Source organism: Mus musculus, chromosome 13, assembly GCF_000001635.26.
Source record: "Mus musculus strain C57BL/6J chromosome 13, GRCm38.p6 C57BL/6J".
In the NCBI taxonomy this organism is placed as follows: domain Eukaryota; kingdom Metazoa; phylum Chordata; class Mammalia; order Rodentia; family Muridae; genus Mus; species Mus musculus.
In genome coordinates this window covers 24497930-24525636 of record NC_000079.6, presented here as the reverse complement: position 1 = coordinate 24525636, position 27707 = coordinate 24497930, and the positions used below count along the sequence as shown (strand labels likewise).

The 27707-nt window shown below is 45.2% G+C and overlaps 1 protein-coding gene across 5 annotated transcripts in view; it reads right to left on the bottom strand.

Annotated features, from left to right (window-relative positions):
- Positions 1-24113, bottom strand: part of Ripor2 (RHO family interacting cell polarization regulator 2) — a 232283-nt gene extending 208170 nt beyond the window's left edge. For 2 of the 5 annotated variants that reach the window (XM_006516587.4, XM_006516592.4), the window contains exon 1: positions 23950-24106. In XM_006516587.4, coding sequence (XP_006516650.1) covers positions 23950-24025 — 76 coding nt within the window. In that variant the 5' untranslated portion in view covers positions 24026-24106. Of the gene's footprint in view, positions 1-23949 lie in introns of all 5 variants that reach the window. The other 3 variants (XM_006516594.4, XM_006516595.4, XM_006516589.4) reach the window with 3 other exon arrangements.
- Positions 24114-27707: the final 3594 nt, after the last annotated feature.

Sequence of the window (27707 nt, the reverse complement as noted above, 5' to 3'; positions counted from 1 at the left end):
ACTGTTATGTCTTTGGAATCTTAAAATATAAAGCATGTATGATATAAAACAAGTCTTTTAAAAAGTTGCACACACTGTATAACGATGAACTCAAAATGAACTGAAAACCTGACTCTCAAAGCTGAGCTCCAAAGCCATAGGGGAAAAGAGAAATAGGTCTTTGTGAGAGAGAGTGGATCACAAAGTGTTTCTTAAAGATGACACCAAAACACATGTCAAAGGAAAAACAAGAGAAAACAAATACACAACAAAGTGAAAAACATTTCCAGTTCAAGGGACACTATTAAAAAAGAGGGCAGCTCGCAGAAAGATACTATTTGCAAATTGAGTATCTGAAAGAGAATTCTGTAATTATCAGTATGATGTGATCCGATTTTAACATGAATGTGAGTTTGAATAGACATTTTGAAGAGCAAGAATGGATGCTGAACTGATGTCAAAGTCTGCAGGAAAGTGCTGGTCAACACCCAGTGCAAGGCTAGACTGAAATAGTAACGAGGGAGCGGCAGCAGGTGTGGGAGATTGGAAGAGCCTGTATTGCTAGAGTGGAAGTGAAATGACACAGCCACTAAGGGAAACAAGTTTACCTTTCTTCAAGAGCAAAATTGCCAGATGCATCACAGTAGGACCTGGCAATTCCCTCCCTAAATGTACCCAAGAGAAACAAAAACACATGCTCACACAAAAGAGGAAAAGCTGAGGTCATAGAGCATTTCTCCTAAAAGCCCTCCCTCAAATGGAAACAACCACATAGTATCTCTTGGATACAATAGGGCACTAGTTAGTGAGGAGAAAGCTAAAGCCATCAACGGTGTGTTATGACCTGGAGCCTTTGAAATATTATGCAAAGTGAACTATTATGCAAACCAGACAAAAAAGGTCACTTATTGAAATGTATGACTTCATTTATATGAGATGAACAAAATATGCAAGCCTATAGAAACAGAAAGCAGATTAGTGGTGGTTTACAGTTGAGGTGAGGGGAAGGAGGAATGGGGAGGAGCTACAAACAGAGGTGTGGCTTCTTTTAGTTTGGAAGTGATGAAAAAACCATCAGCTCAGTAATTCTAGCAGCCATATTAATATGAGGCATGCATAAACCACTAAGTTTTTAAAGGGAAATGATATAGTACTTGAATTCATCTTTTAATTTTTACTTATTTATGTGTGTGCTTGTCTGTCTGTCTGTCAATCTGTCTGTCTGTGTCTGTATGTGCACTTGAGTGCAGGTGCCTTTGGAGGCCAGAAGAGGGCATTAGATTCACTAGTACTTTAGTTTGGGGTTGTGGGGAGACGGGGTGGTGGGGCATGTTATGAACCACCCAAGGTGGTTGCTGGGTCTTTGGCAGAATAGGAAGTGCTCTCAACTGCTAAGTCCCTGAATTATAGTTTAATAAAACCATATTTTTTTCTTTAAAAGATTCCATATCTTATATCCACAGAGAGGAAGTTTCAAGACTGCCAGCTGCTCATGTATCCAAGGGTGATCCAATTAAGTAGCAGTCTGTCGTCAATCACTGAGAATTTTTAAATTTTTTTTCTTTTCTTTTCCTCCCCAGAGGTGAGCAGCTGGGGTATGTTCTCTGGCATGGGTGAAGTGTTCATTGAACAGAAACAAAACCATTACATCCCACTTACTGCAGAGCTGTCAGCAACACTCACATAGCTTTCTTGTTTTCTATTTTTTTTTTAAAGAATTGCTAAATAAGTACAGACAGCCGGAAGGAAGCCAGAACGTTTGATTGTAAGTTAGTGATTTCTTTCTCAGAGGCTCTTCCTTGGTGGTCTGAAGACAATGGGTGGTCTTGGGAAGCCAGTAGGTCACATGTCTGTTACTCCGCTGTGCATAGGGTGAGAGGGGGATGCATGAGGTAGCAGTAGACTGTAGACTGGGTGGGTAGCAACTGCCCTGCCACAAGGGCTGTACCTCCAGCATTAGGGGACTGTGACCACCTAAGGCCAGCTGTTCCCATTGGCTTCTCTTCTCTTCTCTTCTCTTCTCTTCTCTTCTCTTCTCTTCTCTTCTCTTCTCTTCTCTTCTCTTCTCCCCTCCCCTGCTCCCCCCGCCTCTCTCGTCTCATACTATAGCTCAGGCTAGCCTATAATTCATTCTAGCTTGGTCTGGCCTTAATCTCACTGTGATTCTCCAATTGCTAGGATTACAAGCATGACAATTCTTAGCCAGCTTTCCCAATGTTAGACATGGAAGCTGGACATTTGCTGTCTGTTAAAGTCATATATACATATGAGATATGATTTTATATATGTGGGCTAAACAAAACCTCTGTGGGCCGAGTTCACACTGCAGGCTGCAGTGTGTGAGTGATGCCATAGGGGCTTTCTGCCCTGGATCTTTGGCACAATTCACATAAAAATCCCAGTTAATGTTGAGACGATACTTGGAATCCATCTAGTTTAAGCTCCTACCCTGAGTTGACTTGTCTTCTGCAACACACAGACATTCTGAATTTAAGGATGTTAGTAATTCAAACCAGAAACGTACTATTTCTTTGTTGGAAATAAGCAAACAAACAACCTTGTGGGCTGGGGATACAGATGAGGGGATGGGATGAGGCAGGTCCAGGATCCTACGCTATGAACCAGAGGAGGAGGTGGACCAAGGGGGTGTGCTTAGGGTATGAACCAGTGGGTGAGATGGGTCAAGGGGTGTGCCTAAGGACATGAACCAAGAACAGCTTCCATGGCAACTCACTTGTTTCATTGCTCTGGAGTGATGCTCTCTATGCTAGCATTTTTTTTTAAAGACACAATTTGCTAAAATGCATGAGCAAAGTTGGAGCTAAGGTTTCCAGAATTCCCTGAAAGAAACAAAATTTCTCACTGGGAGCAGAACTCAGAATTTATATCCAAGTGGCTCCTTTTACCAAGGACGGAGTGAAGACCTACATTAAGTGATGTATTCCATTAAGGAATAGCTAGTGTTTGTGGCTAAATCTCAACACAGCTCAGATTTCTTCTCAGGACTCGAGAGACTATATGACTCACAGCGTTCAGTTCTTGGAGATAGATGATGACTAAGAGAAATTAAATTAAAAGGATCAGGGGTTTGTTTGACTTCAGAATGACTTTAACAGAATAACGAGATAACGCACCTAAGTTATCTGTAATGGCAGCCAGCTGGAGACCCATGCTCCTGGAGACAGGCATGGTGTGAACCTGGGGACATGATCACATCCCCTTGTGTCCCTCTTCGTAATGGGATCCTATTGATGGCCGCTCATAAGTGCCTGGTGGGAACAGGTATTTTGCTGCATCCATTTGGAAGAGATGTAGGGAGCAGCAGAAGGTGGGAAAGGAGGAGAAATGGAAGAACCAAGCAGTCACCAGGTCTAATTAGTCTGTCTCAGAGTCGCTGAATGTCCTGTATAATTTCCTTGCAAAATGACCAGGCTTTAATCCTTTCAGCGAGGTTAGTGGGCATGAAGACAAAAGCAGGAACTGACAAGTCCATGGAGTTGGCTGAGAGATTATGCTCTTGGCTCCTGCTATTGACTTTTTAGTTGCTTTCTTTGGTGTAGTACCTACACATATTTGACAAGCCCAAATAAGAATAAAGTCCGGGCAGGAACAATGACCCCTTATTAAATGCAGAGATAGTTATGAGTCACAAGAACTCAACAGAAAGCCTCAGTTCCGGTAATTAGCTTTTTTTTTTTTTTTTTTTTTTTTTTTTTTGTGGCATTTGATTTTGGGCTTTTTCTTTAATTATGCAGAACTGCCCAAAGTATTGAAACGGCAGGCTGGAACATGCTGCCTTCCGCAGGGGAGTAGAACTTCTCAGCCCTCGCCACTCTTATGAGCCAACCACTAATTTCATCCTGTCTCTCCCCTAAATGGAGTTGGAAACCTTCTAAGCCTTTTGTGTGAATCCAGGGGTGCTGGAAAATAGTCTGGCAAATTCTGACAAGCATCACTTCAAGAGTACATTTATGCCTTGGCTGAGAAGCCTGAACCAAAAGCTGCTGGGTTGTCATGGCAACAGACATACACACGCACCCGCTTCTGAAATGACACAACCTTCCCAACGGGACCGGCTGTGGAAGGCAAAGCTGGCTTATCCACGCGCTCAGAAGGGACGGTGCTTGCGACCCCGGTGTGGTGTCACAGGGCACGCTACCCCTTCTAGCTCGCTCACTGTCACCAAATTCTCAGTTTTCCTTCAAGCCCTGTGAAATTGATGCCAAACAGCAATGTCTGATTGCAAAATAATGACTACTCCATCCCAAAATGTTTTCCATACTTTTCCACAGAGGTTTGGGGTATTGCTCTCCTACACTGAAGGGGAACATGGGCGAGCCGGAAGGAAGCCCACCATAGCAGGAAGTGAAGTTGAGCAGGACTAGGAGGCCTTCCTAGGAACATAAAGGTCCCAAAATGAGCAGTTAAGTCATCACTCACTCTGGTAGTTCCTGAAGAACGGAGTATCCACAATAGAATGGAACTCATATGTGAAAACAACAGCCAACAATAAACCCACACAGGAAATAGCGCACACGGAACGGAAGCGAAATTCCTGAAGGTGAGCCTCAGCAAGTTACAACAGAGGGGAAGGCTGGAGCGCGTCCCTTCCATTAGGCTTGAAATGAAACCACAGGGACCTATTCATGAGAAGCAAAATTAGCCTCCAGTTCCATTTTTGTGACATTAGCGGTGGCGGTGAGTGCTCCACAGCTAGACTTAATTGGCACTAAACACCTGAGAGGAAGGAAGGCACAGAGAGCACCTGGGTCTTAAATGATAAGGTCTTCTTGAAGCTGGGAACATTCTGTACCTAGAGATGGAGCCAGCATCGCAAGCAACCCGAAAATCAAAGTCCATGTCTGTTGGTAGTAGTGGATTCATCCCATTTTTTCCCCTCTCTAGACCATAAATATTTGAGTCTAGATACTCTGAAGTTAAAGATCCCAGTCCCTCAGTTCTATTTTTTCTGTCTTGTGATTAGCCAAAAATTTTAATTCCAGTTTTAATTTTGGATTAAAATTTAAAAAAGAAAAAGTTTTAAAACCTAGGGAGAAAGATACTCTCATTGTGTATTCCTGGGTGTTACAGTTGGTTTTGGTAAATACATATGGTGCAGGAAAAGAACTAAAGGAGCCTGCCTCAGGAGACGAATGGAAAGGAAATCCAGCCAGCTGTCAAGTGTGGGGGCAGAGCATAGGGCCTGGAGTGGTGTTAGAGGAAAAGACACAGACCCTTTCTAGGCAGAAAAAAGCTCTGACGCTTGTCTCGGTTCCCGTTCTCCTCCGTATTACATCTACCCTATTTATATTATTGTTTTGTTTTTGAGACAGGGTCTTAATGTAGTTCAGGCTATTCTTAAACTTGCTATGCAGCTAAGTGGGGACCTTGAATATCTGATCCACCTGTGCAATGCCGGAACTTCAGGTTATGACACCACGCCCAGTTGTATTCTGTGCTGGAGATCAAATGGAAGGCTTCTGTGTGCACAGTCTATTAACAGCGGCTGCCTCTGCTCCCTAACCTTGCGGCCAGTTCAAGTGCGAGCATTTGAGATGCTCCGTCGCTTTCTCCGCTGGTAGCTATCTATCAAGTCCTTTCTCAAGATGTCTTCAGATGCCCATCTTTCACAAAATTCCCTCCACACCATGTCACCTGGGCGTGACTTCCCTGTCAGACATTATTTGTTCTCCGGTGTTACTCCAATGTGAAGAGTTACCACATAGCTGAAACGGACACCAGTGTATGAGCTGAGTGGGTTTCACCCAGCCACCGATGGGCAGGCAAGCACTAATAGAAAATCAGAAAGTTACCACTCTGCCCTGGAGCATCCAGTCTCAGCAGGAGTAAGCACATCTTCTCTCACTGAAGTCCAACCAGGAAGTCCAGTTAGGGGAAGGGGAGCCAATGACAGGCAGCAGAGGCAGAGACAGCCCCCTGTGCAACTGTTAGGAGACCCACATGAAGACCAAGCTGCACATCTGCTCCAAAAGAATAGGGGGGCCTAGGTCCAGTCCCTGCTTGGTTGATGGTTCAGACTCTGTGAACCCCATGGGCCCAGATTAACTGACTTTGTAGGTCTTCTTGCAGTGTCCTCGGCCCCTCTGGATCCCTCAGTCCTACCCCCCACTCTTCCACAAGTCCTGCCTGATGTTTGGCTGTGGGCTTCTGCAACTGTGTGTCCATCTGCTGCTGGATGAAACTGCTCAGAAGCTAGGCTCTCCTTCTCTGAGAAGGGGTGCGGGGAGGATAATGGAAGGAGGGACTTGTAGAGGTGGGACTTGGAGGAGAAGGGACTGCAATCAGGATGTACAGTGAATAAGTAAATAATAAATAAGAAAGTCTAAAAGTTCTGAAAACTCTAGAGCTCTTCTCTGTGAGGTTTGGAAATCATAGAATCTTTCAAACTCGCATTTCTGCGTCACCATGGACATATGAGAGTCATTGGAAAGCAGAAGTCTGTGACTAAAGTTCCCATCGCATCCAGGGAAGCCATTATATTGCATTCATGTATTTGGGGATGACATCAATTTCCATTAACGGCTATGCTCCTTGTTAGGTTTGTGAAATACCACTGTGGCGCCACCTTGTGGCCACTACCCAGAACGCTTACAGAATCTTGTACTTGACCATCACAGAGGTCTTGGCTCCTCACATCAATATTTTTATATTTAAAAAATAAAGTGAAATACAGCCTTGGAAAATCCTAAATCTAGAGAGAGCTTTTACAGTTTTTAGCTGAAGTGAACCCAGTGAGGATTCATAGTAGTTACCATGAAAACAAAATTAGAGTTTGTACTTGATATTCATTGCTAGATTTCCCTCAACATCATTGGGTTGTATTTCCACACTATTTCTTAAATAAAACTGGCCACTGGTCTGTAAAAGTTGCCATATTCCGTTTATGTTAATTAATTCTTCACAGGCCGTTTAACTTCTTTTTTTAAAAACTTGTATCCCTAATAATTTTTAATTAGTAGTAAGATCTCCATTGAGATTAGATCTTGATCAGGAAGGGGGAGGGGGGTGTGTGTGTGTTGTTTGTGTTTGTGTGTGTTGTGTGTGTTTTGTGTGTGTGTATGTGTGTGTGATGTGTGTATGTGTGTTGTGTGTATTGGTGTGTGTTGTGTATGTGTGTGTGTTTGTATGTATGGTGTGTGTGTGTTTGTGGTATGTGTGTGTGGTGTATGGTGTGTGTTGTGTATGTGTGTGGTGTGTGTGTGTTTGTGGTATGTATATGTGTGTGTGGTGTATGGTGTGTGTTGTGTATGAGTGTGGTGTCTGTGTTGTTTGTGTGTGTGTTGTGTATGTGTGTGGGGTGTGTGTGTTGTTTGTGTGTGTGTTGTGTATGAGTGTGGTGTGTGTGTGTGTTGTTTGTGTTTGTGTGTGTGTTGTGTATGAGTGTGGTGTGTGTGTGTTGGGGGTGGTGGTAAGTAGCACAGGGCATGCTCCATGCCTCCTGGCCATCCCCATTCACAGATCCTGGTGTCCTGGGGCTGGTGGGAGTTGCAGAGATCTGATTGAGGTACAGTCAGGGAGAGGGTGATTCAAAAGCTTCTATTTATTTAGTTTTAGAATCGTTCTAGACAAAGAACTGGAAAGAAATGCCCTTGGCATTTACATTTCTCCTACCTGGAAACAGTACTTGAAGTTTCTATAGAAATTCTCTACTGAATAAGAATGCTCTGGAAAACAGGGGAGGGGGTGTGGGGGTGGCAGGTGGAGGGTGGGGCACTAAGGATACTGACAGTGTGACCACTGTCAAGATGAGCCTGGCCTGGTGGTACATGCCTGTCATCCCAAGCTTGAGAGTCGGAGGCCAAAGATCAGGAATTGAAGGTCTTCCTTGCATTGCTGTCCCAGAACAAGAAAATCACAAAAGGAGGAGAACAGAGGAGGAAACTCACCGCCCCTCCTCCCCCACGAGCTCCCCAGGGAGGTCAAAGCCAAAGGTCCCTATGTCTTAACCTGAATGTCTGAGCTGGAAAGCTGTTTCACTATTCTAAAAATAAATAAAAGCCAAGGCTGGACCCTGGGTTTAAGACTCTGCACATTAAACCATCTGAAGGACAGCCTGGGAGGCGGTGATCTGTGGAACTCCTCCCAGCTTTGGAAACATTGGTTTTTGACTGTCAGTCATCCCCAGTTCCTGTGGTCCTTTAGTGAGTTCCGGCACGTGGGAAGCTGTGTTTCTTTGGGGTCAAAAGTCAGACTTGTAGGAGACTGAAGCAGGGATGGGTTTTGAGGTGTTGGTTTAATCCATGGGCTTCTGGGTTTCCAAAGGATGCTACATTTGCCCTCAATGCCAGCGTTCAGAAAACAAATTGTTAAGGGTAGACATCTTGTGTGGGATTAAAAGCCACAGGGATGCTCGGTTTTTCTAAATAACAAGTTTGTTTGTTTATAACAAGTTTGTTTGTTTGTTTGTTTGTTTGTTTCATGTAACCAGGCTGGCCTTGAATTCTCTATGTAGCTGAGAATAACATCTAACGCCTGATTTTTCCTTAATTTCCTGGTGTGCTATATCATAGACATATACCAGCCAATATGTTTATACAGTGCTGAGATCGAACCCAAGACCTTATACATAAGTAGGCTAACAACTACTCTACCAAAGGAACCAGTTACATCCCCAGCCCACACATGAACCATTTATGCCTGCATGCAGGTCTGTGTACCACACGTTTATAGCGCCTGTGGAAGAGAGCATTGTCTCTTCTGGGACTGGAATTACAGATGGTTTGAGCTGCCATATAGGTGTTGGGAGTCAAACCTTGGTCCTGGAGGAGCAGCCAGCAGAGCTCTTAACAGCCGAGCCATCTCTCCAGCCCCAAGGGAGCCACTTTTGAAAGCCTTTTACTCAGCAAGATAGTTCTATAAATGATTGTTACTTACAAGTTACAGACTGAACAAAACCACTCAGAACCCCATAAAAGCTTTCATTTCAGGCTACTGTGTGCAGAAAAGAGGGGCATTATTTTACTTCCATTTATTGACATGGTGATGGGGGTCCTTCTGTTAGATATTTGCATAGCTACAATATGCAGAGAAGACAGGATTGGGTTTCCCTTGGTAAGGCTTATGATAATGTACATGGGTGATCTAGAGAATATCTGTGCTAAGCAAATGAAAACCAACCACAGGGCTAGGTGTGAAAGGTTCATGTCTAATACTGGTGTCCAAGAGACTCACGCAAGAGGACTATCTTAAGATTTAGGTCAACCCAGGCTGCATAGTAAGGGCCAGACCAGCCAACGCTACAGAGTTAGGCCTTGTCTCATAAAAACAAACCAAAATGGAATGAAAAGAAGAAAAAGAAGAAGAAGAAAGAAAGGACAGAAGGCAGATTGCAGGCATGAGTGTTCTGAAGGACTTTGGAAGTTCAGCATGGCAGCCAGCGAGGCAGTCACTATAAATCCTTGGTTTTCCTTCAAAATGAGAATTGCCAGAACCCCTCAAACACTCATTATCCTATAAACACTCATTATCCTATAAACACTCATTATCCTATGGTGGTTGCTGTACATTTGTCTTCTCTTTTTGCTCTACTTTTTTTTTTTTTTTTTTTCTGAGACAGGGTTTCTCTGTGTAGCCCTGGCTGTTCTGGAACTCACTTTGTAGACCAGGCTGGTCTTGAACTCAGAAATCTGCCTGCCTCTGCCTCCCAAGTGCTGGGATTAAAGGCGTGCACCATCACTACCCAGCTACATTTTTTAAAGTTAAAAAAACCCAAACATATGCATATTTCTCAAAACCTCATTTGTATGAATTCCACAATATGAATTGTCACACAGTGATTTTCGAATTGGTGAACATTCCCTGTAAAACAGTGGCCCTCATCTTAAAAGGTCCTGGACAATTTCAAATAGAAAAAAATATATAGAGAGGAAAGTGTTAAGGATATGGAAAAAGATTGCCTCTGAAATGAAGATGGCGAGAGCCAAGAGGCTAGAGGCTGGGAGCTAGAGATTGCAGGCTGAGACTGGAGGGCAGGAAGCTGGGAGATAGAGGTTAAAGGTCAGGACTGGAAGCAGGAAGCTCTAGAGGCTGAGACCCAGAGAATAGCAGCTGAAGGCTAGAGGGGGCAGGAGCCAACAAAGGTTTGAATCTCCAGGAGACCATAGTTAAGGAGGGCAGTTTCATTAGACACTTCCTCTTTTTCTTTCAGCTTGTGTGTGTGTGTACGTGAGTGTGTGCATGAGTGTGTGTGTGCTTGTATCACTGCATGGATGAAGGTTAGAGGACAATCTGTAAAAGTTGATTCTCCCTCAGGGGACAGGAGTCTTGAACTGGTTGACTTTCTCTGCAAGATAAAGAATTAAAAGGCAGGAAAGTCTTGAGCACAGCAGATAGAGGTAGAGACATTGCAAACACAGCAGAGTAGCAGAGTCAGCGGTTAAAGAAAGACGTTGATTGGGGGGAGGAAACTCACAGGTACAGCAAGACACAGAGGGAAAAACCTCTCTGCCAAACAGAGGGGGCGGGGCTCAGATACAGAGAGGGGGCGGGGCTCAGATGCAGAGAGGGGGCGGGGCTCAGATGCAGTCTCTCATCTGGGGCTCGGGTTTAAGCATCAGTTGATGGGCCCTCCTCTCCTAATCTAGGGATGGTCAGGGTAAATGACAGGGTAGCTGAGAGGTCTACAACTTTGGTGTAAACATCTGGCTTTGAACTTGTCTGACCAGTCCTTCAGCATGCTGATCTCACTGGCTGGAGAAAAAAAAAAGCCTGCTAGTCTTTGGTTTTAAGCTGCCAGGCTTTGGTCTCTGGTCAGAAGGGCAAGGAAGAAGCCACCATCTTGGAAGTTGACTTATCCTTATTACTTACCTGTCTTAGTCATGGCCCCTCTCCCTATCTGTCTGTCTATCAGGCATCAAATGTCTAGTCTGTGGTGGTCTGAATGAGAATGGTCCCATAGTCTCATGGTCGAATGCTCAGTTCCCAGTTAGTGGGAATGTTTGAACACTGTTAGGAGACATGGCCTTGCTGGCGTAGGGTGTGGCCCGTTGGAGGAGTTATGTCACTGGGGGTGGGCTTTAAGGTTTAGGAAACCCAAGACAGGTCCAGTCTCACTCTCTTTTCCTCCTGCTTGCTGATGAGGATGTAAGCTCTTAGCTACTGCTTCCATACTATGCCTGCCTGCCTGCTTGCTGCTACATTCCCCACCACGATGACCATAGACTTAACTTTCTGAAACTGTAAGTAAGCCCCATTGAAATACTTTCTTCTGTAAGTTGCCTTGGTCATGGTGTTGCATCTCAGCAATAGTAACTAACTAAGACCTAGTCTCTCAGGTCCCAGGGTTCAAATTCAGGTTGTCAAGCTTGCCAGCAAGCATCTCTAACCACTGACCCTCCTGCCAGCCCATATTTTATTTTTGAAGTAGAAAGTTTAAAAAGAATTTGAATAGCTCTGACAAACTATTTCTTCATGCTTTATCTTCATGCAAGGACTTACTCCATGTGCTTGGCTGCACTGACAAGGCATCAGAAGCCCAGAGAAGTGACATGAAGTATCAGGACCCTGAACACAAGCAGCTTCCAGCCTGCTCTAGGTCTCAAAGGGGCAGAGTTCAAGAGTAAATTGCAAATAACCCCAAAGTTGGAAAGGAAGGCTTACCTGGGGAGAGTTGGGGCCCAGGGTCTAATAAAGTATAGACAAGTGTGCTGTGGCATCCATTTCCTCCAACATATCACAGAAGAAAGGGTTCCGTGTTATATGTTGTGAAGGAAGTAGGTCACCACATCCTTGGTTAAGCTACAAAAAGGACATTAGGCACGGACTCTTGGGCACTGAAATCCCATGAGCTCAGATGCAGTGTTGGACCGAGCTGGGTCCCTGCTCAATGTGAGGGTTGGGCCTTTGCAGATCTTGGAAGTGGTGGGTCCAAGGCACAAGAAGTAGCTTAGCCAGAGACCTTGGTAAACTGGCTCCACAGAGATTGAGCCTTCCCACCTGCTCTCAGATCACACAGATCGCTCTCTGAGGAAAGGAGGAAACACTAGCTGAGCCCAGCCTGAGTTGCTGAGTGACCACGTTATTTCCTCAGTGGACCCCACCCCTCACACTAAAAGAAACCCCAGGCCTCAGAATTAGATGCTCTGAAATGACTTAAACTGGTGGCCAGTGTTTCTCATGCTGTTCTTAGGGTCTGAATAGTTACCTGCGGCAGACAACACTATCCGGTCCTGACCTGCTCACAGGACCACCCCTAGTGAAAAACAGAGGGCTCTTGGACTCTGCCAGTGAGTGGAAGGTGGAGCCTCTAATTAACTAACTAATTAATTACCTCAGTTTTCACATGAGGAAAAGTGAGGCGCTGCAACCAAGCAAGACTTCCAGCTTTGTAATCAGTGAGTTCACACATGAAGGACAGAGATAGCAAGTTTTAATTATTTCTTTTTTCAGGTTGACACATTAGGCCACACCATCTGGTCCACACTGGTGTCAAGAACTGGGGGGAAAACAAGGCTGACCCCATGCAGGAGGAAGAATGGAAAGACTGAGGGTGGATATGAGAGCCAGCAGGGGCAGGAGAGGACTTGACCAGAAGAGAAATGGATAAAGGTTTTAGTTTCATGACTGCCTTGTGATAAAATACCTCAACACAAGGAAGCTTAAGAGAAAAAGGTTGCTGCGTTCACAATTCCAGGTTACAGTCCGTCATAGTGGGGACGTCAAGGCAGCAGAAACCTAAAACAGTCACATCAGCTAAGAGCAGAGAATGCACGCATAGTTAGTTCTTTTCTCTACTCTTACACTCCAGGGTGTGGACCTAGGCAATGGTGCTGATGACTTACAGGGCAGGTCTTCCACCATCTATTAAGATAATCAAGAGACACTGCCCACCAAGACAAGCCCACCTGATCTGGGGAACTTTCTTCCTAGGTGATTCCAGATGGTGTTAATAAGAAAATTAAAATTAGCCATCCAGCTTCGTTCTAGCTGTAGCCAAAAGAACATAGTTGACTGTGTTAGGTGGGTGAGGCCCCTGGCTGATGTCCTACAGAGGCGTAGTGTCAGAGCAGGGAGTGGATCAGGGCTCTGACCAGTGTGCTTACAGCCTCCTCCTACCTTCTCATGCAATGCAAAAGCAGGTGCTGCTGTGGAAAGAGGAGAACTGTGTATCTCATCCTGAAGACGGCGTCTCCCATCTTAAAAATAGCAGACAACTTCCTTTTCATACCAGAGAGCAAGTAGAGATGTCCTCTGGGCATTGCATCTCTAGCCTTGCCAGGCTCCTCACTTGAGCGTTGGATTAGAAACAAAGATTTGCTTAGCTACAAGCTTTCCTCACGAAATCAAGGTGTTCTCGTGCTCTTTTGTTCTGGGTGCAGGCTGTAACTGGTTAAGATGAGAACACACAATGGATCCCAGCAGGAATTAAGGAGAGAAAATGGAGGGGGAAGTCGCTTTGCAGCCTCAAAGTGTCCATGACGCTCAGGGCTAGGTCAGCCTCCAGTACAGGATGCCTCTTCCTGCTTTGCATCCTCCACCTCAGCTTTGCATCCTCCGGCCTTAGCTCCTCTTCCTCTCTGCCTTTCTGTCAGCCCTGCTCCAGGCTACTCAGCTGTCTCCTGCACTGCTCTGTAACTGCATCACGTCACGCGGAAAAATGCACATGGAGTCAAGTCCAATACGTCATGAAGCACAGTCATTTGCGGTCATTTGCTACTAATTGATTGAACCATCTCGATGTGTCTCAATGATGACCTCACAATATCTGTGAAGGGTGGTGGGGCTCTAGGGACATTTAGTCATTGACCTGCCCACAGCTCCCTCTGGACAGGACCAGAACCAGGAGTAGAATGGAGGTGCCTGAATGTTGGGGGTGTTCACCCTGACAGTACCTGTCTAGCTGTGCTCTTCGGATTACAGATATTACTACCTGTGCATAATTATATTAAATATGTCCACTCTATCTAATTCAATATAAAACATATCCAATATTCTCACTCACTAATAAGGTATCTGTTGTAAAATATAGATTGTAATAATCTAACCATGAAACAAAGGCAGAACTATCACACAGGAAACAGACCATCGACTGAGGAGTGCTCTGAAGACAGGCTGACACTGAAGGCCACAGAGGAGTATGGAGGGGAGGGGAGAGAACCCAGACCTTTCCTGTTGTGACCACAGATGTTTTGTCAGTTCTCAGGGCTGAAACTCAAAAGTGAATTTTTCTCTGATACCTCATGGATAGGGCTGAAAAAAATTAGAGGATTGTCACAAAGGTTGGATGGCAAATAGAGAAGTGTGCAAGCATCTGCAGCTTTGAGAGCACTAAAACCAGGTTTTCTCAGCATAGCAAGGAAATACTATATACCCAGGTTATCACATCACAACTCAAAAGAGTCAAATTATGAACTCAGCTAAGCAGCAGATGAAAGGCCAAATTAAAAGTGTGCGTGTGTACAGTGGAATATTATTCAGCCATAAACAATAATGAGATACTTACATAGTTACGTTATTATATACTATGAAATGCAGGGGGTAAGAGGCCATTAAAATAAGCCAGACACAGAAATACATGTCCTCTCATACTTATGAAAGCTACAAAAGTCTACCTGGAAATAGAATACTGATTACTTGAGATTGGGAAGGGTGGGAGAGGGTGGGAGAGGGTGGGAGAGGGTGGGAGAGGGTGGGAGAGGGTGGGAGAGGGTGGGAGAGGGTGGGAGAGGGTGGGATGGGATGGGGTCTTTGATCACTACACACTGCATGCACATGGGGAATATAATGCCAAGCCACATTAACATGCATAATTAATACATGTTAATGGAAAATTTTAAATGTAATAAATTATAATAAGGGCCTGTGAAATGGCTCAGCAGGTAAAAGCCCTTGCTCCTAAGCTGGGGGACCTGAGTTTGACCCCTGGAACTCACAAAGTGGAAGATGAGAACTGATTTCCATACAATGTCTTATGACTTCCGTATTGGTATCATGACATGCCCCTGAACACAATCAATCAATCAATCAATCAATCAATCAATCAATGCAGTTTTAAATATTAAAATAAATTCATCAGAAGATTGATTGCTAGGAATGCATATATTTAATACATCAAATATACTAAAGTGTTCGCACAGAGTCACACCTCAGATTTTCCTTTCCTTGCCCTGGATGGCTCTTCCAAAACTCAGGTCTGAGCTGCTACAGCTCAGTTCATGAAGATTTTCTAAAAGTCGGCCGTTAAAGGTTTGGCCTGCTGGGTTGGTAGTGCAGGGAGATGGCAGAACCCAGGGAAAGGCCTGATGGGAGATACTTACATAGTTAAGGAAAAGCCCTGGAAGAGGTATATAGGACATCAAGCCACCCCTGAGACAGGGTATCATGTAGCTCAGGCTGGCCCCAAACTTGTTACATGGCTAAGGATGACTTTAAACTCTGGATCCTTTAGCTTCTACTTCCCAAGCGACTGAGGTTACAAGCATGTAACACCATGCCCAGATTCTCAGCCCCTTCTCAGTTCTGTTTTTACTCAGGCTATGCTCTCTCAGCCCCTCAACAGCACAAAACAAGGGGGCCAGCCTACCCTCAACTGTACTCTCCAACACTGTGAGCCACAGTAAGTCTTTCTCTCTACTCATGGCTTACCAAAGGTATTTGCTACAGTAGTGGAGAGTTGACTAACATTCACGCTGCTCTCCACTCCATTTGGTGATGGAAACAGGTGCCAAGAGACCCGTTCTCAAGCACAGAGACATCTCTAGCACCCGAGAAGACAGGAATCAGTACAACTGCTCCTCAGAAATTGGAAATGGAGTTTCCAAACGTCTTCATGTGATGAGGGGTAAAAGGCTACTCCTGGTGGAATGAGTTTAGGAGCAGTAGTTCCTGATAGTAGATCCACACACCCTCTGCATACTATCCTAGCCTTTTGAACAGCCACGTGATCTTTGGAGCGACATGGGGGAGAGCATGGCAGGAGAGTTGTATCACCCTGTGTGGATAATTTCATGGATGCTTCTGTTTCTACCTAGCGTAATCCCCCTTGTAGGCTCATTTGATACCGTTGAAGTCAATCAGATTAGAAACATTCAAACTGTGCTAAACTCGCAAGCCTTTGGTTGTACAGATGTGGTCGTTGTTTCCTAAGGTCATGGTCAGTTTGACAAGATTTGGAAGCACCCAGAAAACACACCTCTGGGTGTGTGCATGAGGGTGTTTCCAGAGAGGTTTAACTGCAGAAAGAAATATGTGGAGAACAGCAAGGAGTAGGCTGTGGTCCTGCACGGATTAAAGTGGAGCCAATGGGCGGAGCAGCAGTCTCTGCTGACACAAAGTGACCCACTGCCCTAAACCCCTGCCAGCACGGCTTCCCTGCCATGGAACTGGGAGCCCAAACAAACCCTTCTTTCCTTAAGTTGCTAATGCTGGGTGGTTTGGTCACAGCAACGAGAAAAGTATCTATCTATGAACATGAAGAGGGGCTTAAGCTATGCTCTCAACTGAAAGAGAAAGTTGCAAGATGTGGTAGGAATATGATATGAAAAGAATTTTGAATATTTCAAAGAGGAAATGAGAGTACTTTGCTATACAGGGTCTGTACTGGTGTGTGTGTGTGTGTGTGTGTGTGTGTGTGTGTGTGTGTGTGTGTGAAATCCCTTCCCTGCTGGAGATTGTACCCTAGGTCTCCTATATGCTAATCATTTGACCACCACTAAGCTGTATTCATAGCCCCAACTCCTATTTTTTTGTATTGTTTAATTTTTACACAGCCACAAAGACATTAGCCTTGTGTCAGATCAAAACAAAACCAAGGGCTTTGTATCTTAGTGCAAGTCTTGTAGTTTACAATTTTGACAACTCTGTGTTTGTTTTTGTGTGTATATAATTAGCATATTCTTAGGCTGTGAAGTGATTCCTTAGATGATGATAGCTTAGAGAAAAAACAAAACAAAACAAAACCTGGTACAGTGTGACATGAAGTGAGGCTAACAGATATCAAGATGCTGTCTTTCCGATGAGCCCCTTGCTCCCAGCTTCACATAGTAGTTTTATGCCTCCAAGAAACTTTACAGCTCAGCTGACCTTTTGCTTCTAACCAGGGGTGTTGCCATTCTGGTGACGAGCTTTCTGACTCTTTAGTCTTTTTTCTCTTTGATGTATCAATGGTTCATTTTTCTCAGCAGCTTGATTGGATTTAGAATCTCTTAGGAGACATAAGACACACCCCTGTGCTTGTCTGTTACAGTGTTTCCAGAGAGGTTATCCTCTGAATGTTGGTTGCCATGCTATGGGCTGGGGTCCCACACTGAACCAAGCAGAAAGGCAGCAGAGTACAAGCACTCATCTATGGCTTTACTCCTTACTGCCATAGACTGTATCCCTTCAATATGTGAGCCATCACGAACCCTTTCTCCCTTCAGTTGCTTGTTGTAAGGTATCCAATCAGAGCACTGAGAAAAATAACTAATGTAACCCTGTTACAAGCAGCCAACCTGAGAGTGAAGGGCTCTGGGATCCCAGCAAGCATCTGCCCACCGCCACCGGCCTCTGCTTGCTTTGCCTTCGCTTTTACCTGAAGCCTTGCCCCTTCCCTCTCTTTCCCTCCACATCCTTCATTTTGTCTGGCCACAGCTAAAATATCTGTGCAGATCAATGTTCACAACAAAGAACACTTTCCCACCCACAGGTCCCTTGAATTATTCAAAGTATCTCCCCTCTCTCGAGTTTCCAATTGTTTTTTGTTTGCTTGGTTTGTTTTTGTCTTCCTTGGCAGTGGGAGTTGATACTGGACATAAGGCAACTGCAGGAGTCAATCCTCAATCGCTCTGGTGTGTGTGTGTGTGTGTGTGTATGTGTGTGTGTGTGTGTAGGGGTTGGGAATGGGAGGGTTTGGGGTGTAGGACTTGTCCATTGGCAATTATTTTGGAAGATGCTGATAGGGAAATAGGAAGTCTGACCCTATAGAAGGAGTTCTTACACCAGTGTCAATCAAACAAACAAACAAAAAAATCAAACTCAGTCTCTACATCAGGCAGAGCTGTTGGAAAACCAGATACAGAACTAGACGGCGATGCAGATCTGAGAACCCAGGAGAACCCAGCTTCCTTCAGTCCCTACCTAGAAAGGCTGTTGATGAACAATTGAGCAGGTTGTTGGGACGGGATGCAGGAAATTAAAGGCCCCAGAACTCTGAGAGGCTGTCCATTTCATTGTTTTCATACCTGCTGAAATGCCCTCTCTGACTTCACCCCAAATCTCCACTCTCATGACTTCAAAAGAAACAGACAAATAGAGGAGTGCTCCTGTGTGGTGCAGAGCAGCCAGCTGGAAGCCAGCACCTGCAGCCTGAGGAATACGCCAGCTTCAAGCAACTCAGTAAGACCCGGGGGGCAGCATCTCGAAAGTCAGCCATGCAGCCCCTGCCATGGTCTGGCATGTGTGTGTTTCTCCTTCCATGTCGAAAAATCTAAATCTACAGCCACAGCCACATCCCATCAAGTCCCGTGGGGAGGAGTCAGGGGAGAAACTTGAGTGTGATTGAAGCAACGTGTCGGCCTGCCAGTCTTGCCCAGGAGCAGGTCAGCAGACAGAAAGCCAAGAGTAAGTTGGGGTGCTCTGTAAGTTGATGCTGCGTCTCCCAGAGAGCGGGAACATCTGTCCCAGCAGTAGACCCAGGTTCAGAGGCTGCTGGGAGAGCCACTAGCTCAAGGCAATTCCTCCTGCCCAGGCCACTTCATCTCCTGGAGGTCTGCTCATCACTGGGAACAGAGGAATTATGAGAGGTTTGGTTTAGGCCTTGCTTCTGTGCCCTGTTTGGGTTGGGAAGAGCAAAGTGTGTTCTTACCTTACAGAGCAGAGAGCCCCAGACAAGGGACCCCTTTCACACTTATGCCTGCACCCCAGCCACAGTACAGAGGCTAGTCTATCCAACTCACACCTCTGCCTGCTGAGTTCCCCTTCTCACGCAGCCACACTAAGAACACTGCTATCTTGGGCTGAGGGGACGGGTCAGTGTGTAAAGTATTTGCCATGCAAGCCTGCATACCTGTGTCTGGATCTCTAGGACCGACATAAAGCCAGGCATGGTAGGCAGGGTACACCTGTAATTCCCAGGCTGGGGTGGAAGGCAGAGAGAGTGTATTCCTGGGGTTTATTGACCAGCCGGTCTAGCTGAAATGACCAGGCTCAAGGAAAGACCTCATCGCAAAAAGTAAGGTGGAGAGGGATCTAGGAAAACATCCAACATTGGACTCTGGCTTCTGCATGTGGGTGCTAAGGTAAACATATATCCTTATGTACATGGAAAAAACACCTACCCACCCCCAAAGAAGACTACCACCATGCTGAGGCAGGAGCATGGCCAATGAACGAAGCACAGCAAGTCATCTGAGCCACAGTAACTGTCACTGAGATGCCTGTGTTCCTCGCCTCAGTGCAGAGCTTGGCTGTCGCTGGCTTCTGGAGGAACACATGGAAATCATTCCCCTTCATTTGGCTGAGCCCGCAGAGGTCACCACCCTGTGGTCTGTTCCATCCAAACTCTGCCTTTCTAGAAAGGGACGGCAGGTCTCCTGGTGAGCTCCAGTGCCTGCTTGCATCCACGTGTCTGAGTAGCCAACACTCTACTATGGTGGTAGCTGACACACGTCCTGTTTCCCAGAAGAACAGGTGGCATGTCCTGAGAGGCCAAGAGTGCCTTTTGTATGCCATGCCTCCCATCAGCTGTTGACTGTGTTATTATTTTCAGGGCCGAGATGGAACCCACTAAGCTATACAACCCCATCTGTTGAACCACAAGCCCCAGCCTGAATGTAGTTCTGATTCAACTCAAACCTAAGCCTAAGGCTGGGCCAGTTGTGGCCTGTGAGGAGCACATGAGACACTGACTAGCAATGTTTGGATTGCCTTGGCTGTCATAAGCTATGTACTTCTCACTGCCATCCAAAATCCCTTTATGTGTTTCAGAAACTGGAGCTAACAATGACAGGTGACATTAAAGAGTTAGGATCCTGCCTTATTACTTTTTGTCAACTTGATTCAAGCTAGAGTTCTCTGGGAACCTCAACCAAGAAAAATGCCTCCATCAGATCTTGTTGGCAAGACTGTGTGGCGTTTTTTCTGGATGGATGTTGAAGGGCCCAGTCCACTTTGGACTGTGCCTCTTCAGGGCAGGTGGTCCTGGGTTGTTTAAGAAAACAAGCTGAGCCAGCCACGAGGAGCAAGCCAGTGGACAGGGGTTCTCCATGGCTCAGTGCCTGTCTCCAGGCTTCTGCCTTGAGTTTCAGTCATGGTTTCCCTCAGTGATGACCTGTAAGCCAAATAAACTCTGTACTCTGCAAGTTGCTTTGAGTCATAGTGCTTTATCAGAGTAATAGAATTCTAACAAAGACAAGTCCCCAAGCTAGAGGCACATTTTACGAAGTCCTATGGCCATGTGGCACAAAGTAGGTTCCTACCAGGGAGATCTGAGTGCTGACCCTGTACTGAATATTGTCAGGACATGATGAATTTTATTAGGTGGTAAGGCAGAAAAATGACATTATTTGGGCACACTTAACCAAAATATTTAGGGTTGACATGTTATAATGTCTATGATTTATTTTAAAATGTTTCAGCTAGGAAATAAATGAAGTAAATATGACAAATTATTAACACTGTGCATTTAAGTGACAGGCATATGGGATGCATGACACCATTTATCAGCTTGTCTGTATATTTAAAATTTCTCAAAAAAAAAGATGTTAAAAAAAATCAAAGCTTTTCAGTGCAAAACAAAACAAAACAAAACAACCTTCCAGGTTGTATGGTAAGAATGACATTAGGTTTCCTGGTAAACAAAATTCTAGGAAAGCCCTGGGTTTTTATCCCTAGGACACAAGCCCTGTTTAATTTTCTCATTTATAGTGTAGGTGAGATCTGTGAATGGATATGATGATGGTCAGATTCTGCCAGAAGGCAAAGATAAGGGGCTGTAGAGATGCCATTGAGAAGTGCTTGGTCAGCTGACTCCGAGCTAATTAACAGGAGACATATCTTGAGTATTGGCATCTAACCTGATCAGTCAAGCCCTTTGAAGGTGAGTATGGCAGCAACAGGTGACTCTTAGGGCCTTGAAGAAGCCAAGGGACAAGCAGTGGAAAGCGCCTTGAGGAGTGGGCAGAGAATCCTGGGAAGCTGTTGCTTAGTGAGGTCCTCAGACCTACTGCTACACAGAACTCAATTCTGCTTCTAGATAAGAACTCAGATGATATGGCCAAGGGCTGATCTCAGGATTGGGGGGTGGGGAATGAGGGGGTGTGGTGACGGGCAACGAATTGGCAGATGCTTCAGCTAATTTATCCCAGACTTTTCACTCATGGAAACTGAGGTAACTAACTAAGGCGATCGATCAACTTATGAAGCAATAAGACATAAAACTAGGTTTCAACAATGAGCCAATACTGATTAGTTAGACTAGCAGCCTTGGATGCTGTGTAATAAAGGATGCTAGGGATGCTCTTGGAGCTAGAGGGAGAGATGTGATTGATTAGTAATGTCTGCATGGACGAGGAAGTCATAGCACATGCATCTTTTACTACCATTCAATGTCCCTTATGTGTTAGAGGAAACTGACCTTAATTAGCTTATTTTTTCTTAGTGACACTATAGGACAGAAAGTCTTAAGTCTTCAGTTGGAAGGGACATTGTGCTGTGGGAAAAGTCTCCCAGACAGAAGAGTAGAGAAGTTATCAAGGTAAGTTATAGCAGTTTCAACATCTCAGGATAGTTTTGTAGGCAGGGTGGGCAGTAAGAAGCTTCCTCTTTGCTCTCCCCTAGTTGTTCTTACCCCTTCTCTCTTTATATCTTTAGTTTAACCCCTTTGAGTATGCACAGATCTCCCCTAAGTTGCAAAATCCATCTCCTAAGACTTTGCTCAATTCTGCACTTCTCTCTAGGGCTATAATACATCAAGGTTCATGACCATTCCAAAGGAATGACAGAATTCCTGAAACACTTATTCCAAAGAGTGTCTCAGTGTCTCTGTGTGTGTATGTATGTGTATATATATATATATACATATATATATATATATATATATATATATATACATACACACATATATACATATACATATATATATGTATATATGTATATATAGTATATATTCATACAGCAAAAGTATATATTCTTACATAAGTAATACTGTACTTATACAAAATAAGTAAATGTATACTTATTTTACTGGTAACTGCTTAGCATTGAGCTTAGATGTAATGTCTACTGACATTTCATATTGAAACTGTGTGCAGATATCAGCACAGCACCCAGAAATCAGCTTCACAATTCAAGTTTCCTCTCTGGAGTAGAGCAACCTTCTGCCACAACTTTTAGGGTGTAAACTTGACTTTGCACCCATACTGGTGAAACCATGCAAGTCCAGCCTCCCCCTTTTCCTAGTGACATACCTCCACACCCAGTCGTGGTATTGTCTCAAACCTGCAAGATTGCAGCTGCTTCCCAACACACACAGAATGAAGCAAGACAACAACAACAACAACAACAACAACAGAAAAACAATAAAGCAAAACAAAAACATAGTTTAAACATCTGGGGCTATCGATCAGTGGTAGAGTGCTTACCGAGCATGCACAAGGTCCTGGGCTCCATTCTTAGCCTCTCTCTCTCTCTCTCTCTCTCTCTCTCTCTCTCTCTCTCTCTCATTTGAGCCTAAGGAAGACTCTACTGAAAAAAGCAGCTGATCAAGGGCTGAAGGCCAGGGAATATTATTAATAGCTTCTGCAGCTATACTAAGAAATACTTTGCTGAGTGCAAAATATTTCCTTGTATGTGAATGTTATTTAGACTCCAACCGACCCTGTTAGCTCCTCAACTAGTAGACTGTGACTGTGTATTTGACATTGTCCTAAACACTCGTTCATCTTAATTTAACTATCTGCATCAGGGCCTTTTAACACATAAGAAGGAGCCATCAACGTGCTGTTAGTTACAAATAACAGGATAGGTCAGAGCTCTAGTGAGAACAACATCACACAGATAAAATGGCTTGGTAGCTGGTTGTCAACAGGTATGCCATTTTATCCCAGACCACTGTTGATTCTCATGCTTATGTTTAAAGAATTAAATGTCAACATAGACATTTGAAAGCTTTTGCCTAGAAATTATTATCTTTTACTTGAATTTGAAAAGTTGTTAAAATATGACGACCATATGATGAGACTGACTGGTGGGCACTCTTCCGAGGGAGGCATGGTGTCTTGCTTACAACAGTCTCTCATGCTCTTTACTGTCGATGCATGCTAGGGGCCAAAGGTCAACTGTAAGCTATCACAGTTTCATCAGTGATAGGTAGAAAGCAAAGGCTCTCTCCCTCATAGAAACAGACTCATTCTTTTCCCCACCCACAGTCTCCTGTCTCTTGACGCTGCCACACTGTCCAACCTATTGTCTATTACCTGTTGACAATAATGATCTTGGTGTGTATTTGAACTGCTTTTACTTTCTCTGATTATTCCCACACTAAGATTTCATTTTTGGTCAAAATTAGTGCCCACTTAACAGGAACCTCCCTGTGAGTTTGATCACTGGAAAAAAACAAAACAAAACAAAACAAAACAAAAACCCCACAAAACCACACGATGCCACACTGTGAAGAAATGGACTCATTGATCCTTGAATTTAGCTCCATTCCCAGGACATATTTCTGCATTCAGACATTCCATTCTTGTACTCATCAGTTCACACACCACAAACAATGTATGTTTTCCCATCTAGACGGGGGGAGTAAAGAGGCCCTCCCCTGCCGGCCACTTTGCGCAAGCTGTATCTAGTTACTTCTAACAGGGATGAGGCTGTGGAAACGGAAGAGAGAGGCCGGACTGGGAAAGAGGAAGTTCCCTGGAAGTAGGTACAAGAAGAACAAGGGATGCGAGAAGAGAAAAACCCAAGAGGACAAGTGTGTAGAGCAAATCGGGTGGGGACAAAAGTGTGGGCCATTCCTCTGGGAACACTCACGGTGGAGCCGCCGCCTCCGGATCCTGTCCCTCCATGGCCTGTTTCTGATCCAGTGCAATCGCGAAGGCAACACCATGGTCCCCAAACAGCGGCCTAAGACCTCATGACCACGCCACCAAAGGTCTCACAGCAAATCCGGAAGTCGGTCCAGACGCATAAAAATGACAAAATTTTTTTTTTTTTAAAGCTGCTCTCCCCCCTTCTCTCTTTTTTAATGTCTGGGGTTTCCGTTGGCTTATTTTATCTCTAGCTTTCCTTTACTTCCCTTCCTTTAACTCCCGACTGGCCCCAAGGCGGGTGCTGGGCTGAGCTCCCTGGGGCCCAGCCTCTCTCAGTCTTCTGTACCATGTTTTATGCATGAACACTGTGGCGTGGTAATTTATTCGAGCAGAGCCCGATCCCTGAGCTCCTCTGTCTGCTGTGCGTCAGAGGAGCCAACAGCGGCTGGGGGAGGGCAGGTGAGTCTGCTGGCACAGGAGTGACTTGAAATGGGAATACCTGATCTGCAGACTGCAACTGCAGGCTGGCCTCGCTCCTGGGACCCTACTACACCTCACACTCAACCACTCAAGTTATTGACTACAGAGTTCTGAAGACCTAGAAATAGTCGTGGCACTTGGTAGGTGGGCAGTAAATAGTTGCTGAGTGAATACATGGATTATGCGAACTCAACTCGGTGGGGTTATAGATGGTTGTGAGCCACCACGCTGGTGTTGAGAACGAACCTGGGTCCTATACAAGAGCAGCCAGTGCTCTTAACAGCTGAGCCACATCTCCAGATTCTGAAGAGTTGCCCTCGATATGGGTATTTGAACCTTCTCACTCTTCTTTTTCTCGCTACTTAAGAGTCCATTCACACTGAAATTTGTTGTTGCTGCAGTGCTGGCCAGAGAATCCAGGGCTATGCATATAAGAGGAAAATGCTCTCTCTCTCTGAGCTACCTCTTTAGCCTTGTGTGTGTGTGTGTGTGTGTGTGTGTGTGTGTGTGTGTGTGCGCGCACACACACACACACACACACACACACACACACACACGCATGCTCACACATGTGTATGTGGAGGTCATTTGTCCATGTTGCTTTGTTTGTTTGAGACTGGTCTCTCACTGGGACTTGGAATTGCTGAAAGGCATAGGCTGGCTGACCAGTAAGCTCCAAGCTTCTCCAGCTTTCTCCAGTCTCCCCATTGCCCTGCTTTTCCATGGGTGATGGGGATCAAACTCAGTGTACCTACAGGAGGTGAGTGAGGGGTAACCTACAGGGGTGAGGGTGAGAGATTACCTTCAAGAGCATGAGGCCCTCCAATAGGTGCATCACCAAGAAGTCCACCCAGCATGCAAGTTTACCATTCCCTGTCTCCTGGGAAAGAAGGGGTTTTCTGAGCGGTATCCTTCCCTCCAGACTAGTGCATAACCTCTTGAGCACCTCCCGGGGAGGTGATCTCAGATGCTCTGGCAACAATGGTGCCTAGCAGGGAAGAGATATGAGGAAACAACAGAGGGGCAGAGACAGGGAACAGGTGTAGCACAGGCTCTGTACCAAGTTTTCTTTAACTTAAGATGAGAATAGCTGTTGACCCTTGGAGCTGTTGGGCTAAAATGGGATGCCATTTTAGGATGTAGTTGACACAGTCCCTGGATGTCAGCCCTGGCATGTCCAGTGTAAACTCTCAGCAGCTAACTTAGCAGCCACAAAACAATAGCATCCTGGCCTCAGTTTCTCCACCTGTAAAACGGTGATACGTATGAGAGCTGTTACCTAAGGATTATGCTGGTGCTCACAGAAGTTAAAATACACACCAAGAATGAGGAGCTGTGTTCAGCACAAAGGACTCTCTCTCTCTCTCTCTTGTCAGCGGCCATGATTTATTAACATAGACTAAATGGAGATGGTGGGAGCTGGAGAGTTGGCTGAGTTTCTCCTGCAGAAGGCTGCAGTTTGGTTTCCACCACCTGATATGGGGCAGCTTACAATGGCCTGTAACTCCAGCTTCAGGAGATCAGGCGCCCTCTTCTGGTCTCCATAGACATCTGCGTGCCTCTCTCTGTGTCTCTTTGTGTCTCTGTCTCTCTGTCTCTGTCTCTATCTCTCTCTTTGTGTCTCTGTCTCTATCTCTCTCTGTCTCTCTGTTTCTGTCTCTCTGTCTCTGTCTCTCTTTGTCTCTGTCTCTCTCTCCCTTCACTAAAGAAACCAAGAGTCTCAGGTATTAATTTCCCTCTGCCTCCATAGAGAGCCACTGTAGGTTTGTGGTTTGGAGTATTGTTAGTTTATCACCTTATGCTTCCAGATATCCAGATCTGAAATTGTGATGTCAGCAGAGGCCTTTCCCTGAACAGACCAGAGAAGGATCTGCTTCTAGACTTTTCCATCTTCTAGCGGCAGCTGGTAAAGCTTGAGTCTATTCCCAGGCTATCTTCGAAAGCAGGAGCAGTCACCACTCTAAACCTTTACCCAAACTGTAGCAGCATGCCTAGAGAGTCGATCCTGGACCCTGGAGCCTCATCATGTGCTTTTGCTCCAAGTTCCATCTTTAGAACCAGAGGGTATGTCAGAGATCAAGAGTAGCCTGTAATCCCTCTAAGATGAGATCTAAGATAACATCAGCAAAATCCCCTAGTACAGCAAATTCAGCCCACAGAACCTGCTCGGGATACATCGGACTAGGCGTGGCTGCAAGTCTCCTTTCCGGTGAAGTGACTGAGGTAATGTCATCCTGTCTTAACTTTATTTTGTGTCTGTTTGGTCACTTCTCAGCCTTCCACCCCCATATAGCCACATTCGCCTTGGCAGCAACACTTTTGAGACTGTCAATGCATGGCCTTGACCATGGTCCAAGCGTACCATGTAGCATCTGGAAAATACAGCTGAGCTTTACAAAGAACGCAGATGTTACTGGGTCACCCAAACTCTTCACCCAATATAACCTCGCACCCTGAGCCTCCGAGACGGATGTCATTGTGCTTTACCTTTTAAAATGCTGGTCTCCTGAGCTTTGAAAACAAGAGACTTTTCAGAGGTACAAACCCGCTCTTGGTCTAGCCATTTAAAAAAGGACTAAAAATTTTAAGTGGCTTAATCAGTGTGGTTGTCAATAACTACCTCGAGTGGATCATTTCACCATCCCCTACAGCTCCTCTCTGCTACACCTTGCTATCTTGTGCCACTTGACTGAGGTCAGGGCTCAACTATGCAAATCCGACACGAGAGAAGTCAGTCTCGGGGCTATCTTCTGCCTTCTATCCCTTCTTGAATATGAAAATGTGGTATTAGATCAAGACTTCTTTTCACTCCCAAACTTTCCTTTCTCTCTCTCTCCCTCCCTCCCTCCCTCCCTCCCTCCCTCCCTCCCTTCCTTCCTTCCTTCCTTCCTTCCTTCCTTCCTTCCCCTCTAGTTAACCCACACATTTCCTAAAGCCTCCACTGGGTGTGTGTCAGCCACATTCTGACACTCATGGTTGACAACCGCAGAGGAAGGACTCCCAAAGAGCAAGATTGGCAGGGGATAGCACAGTCTACAGAGAGGCCAATGAAAGTTTCCTTTTCTTTCTCTAACCCTCTATGTAAGTAATGTTGGTTTTGAAGTCCTGACTCTTCTGCCCCCACCTCTCAAGTAATAGGGCTGCCGATGTGAGCTGCCGTGCCAAGCTTCTCTTGGGAATCTGAATCAAAACCCACCAGTTTTTCTTTGTAATCATTCAAGGCTGGGAGGTAGGGTATGAAGTCCAGGATTCTTGAACCTTCTTGGATTGTTTCTGATC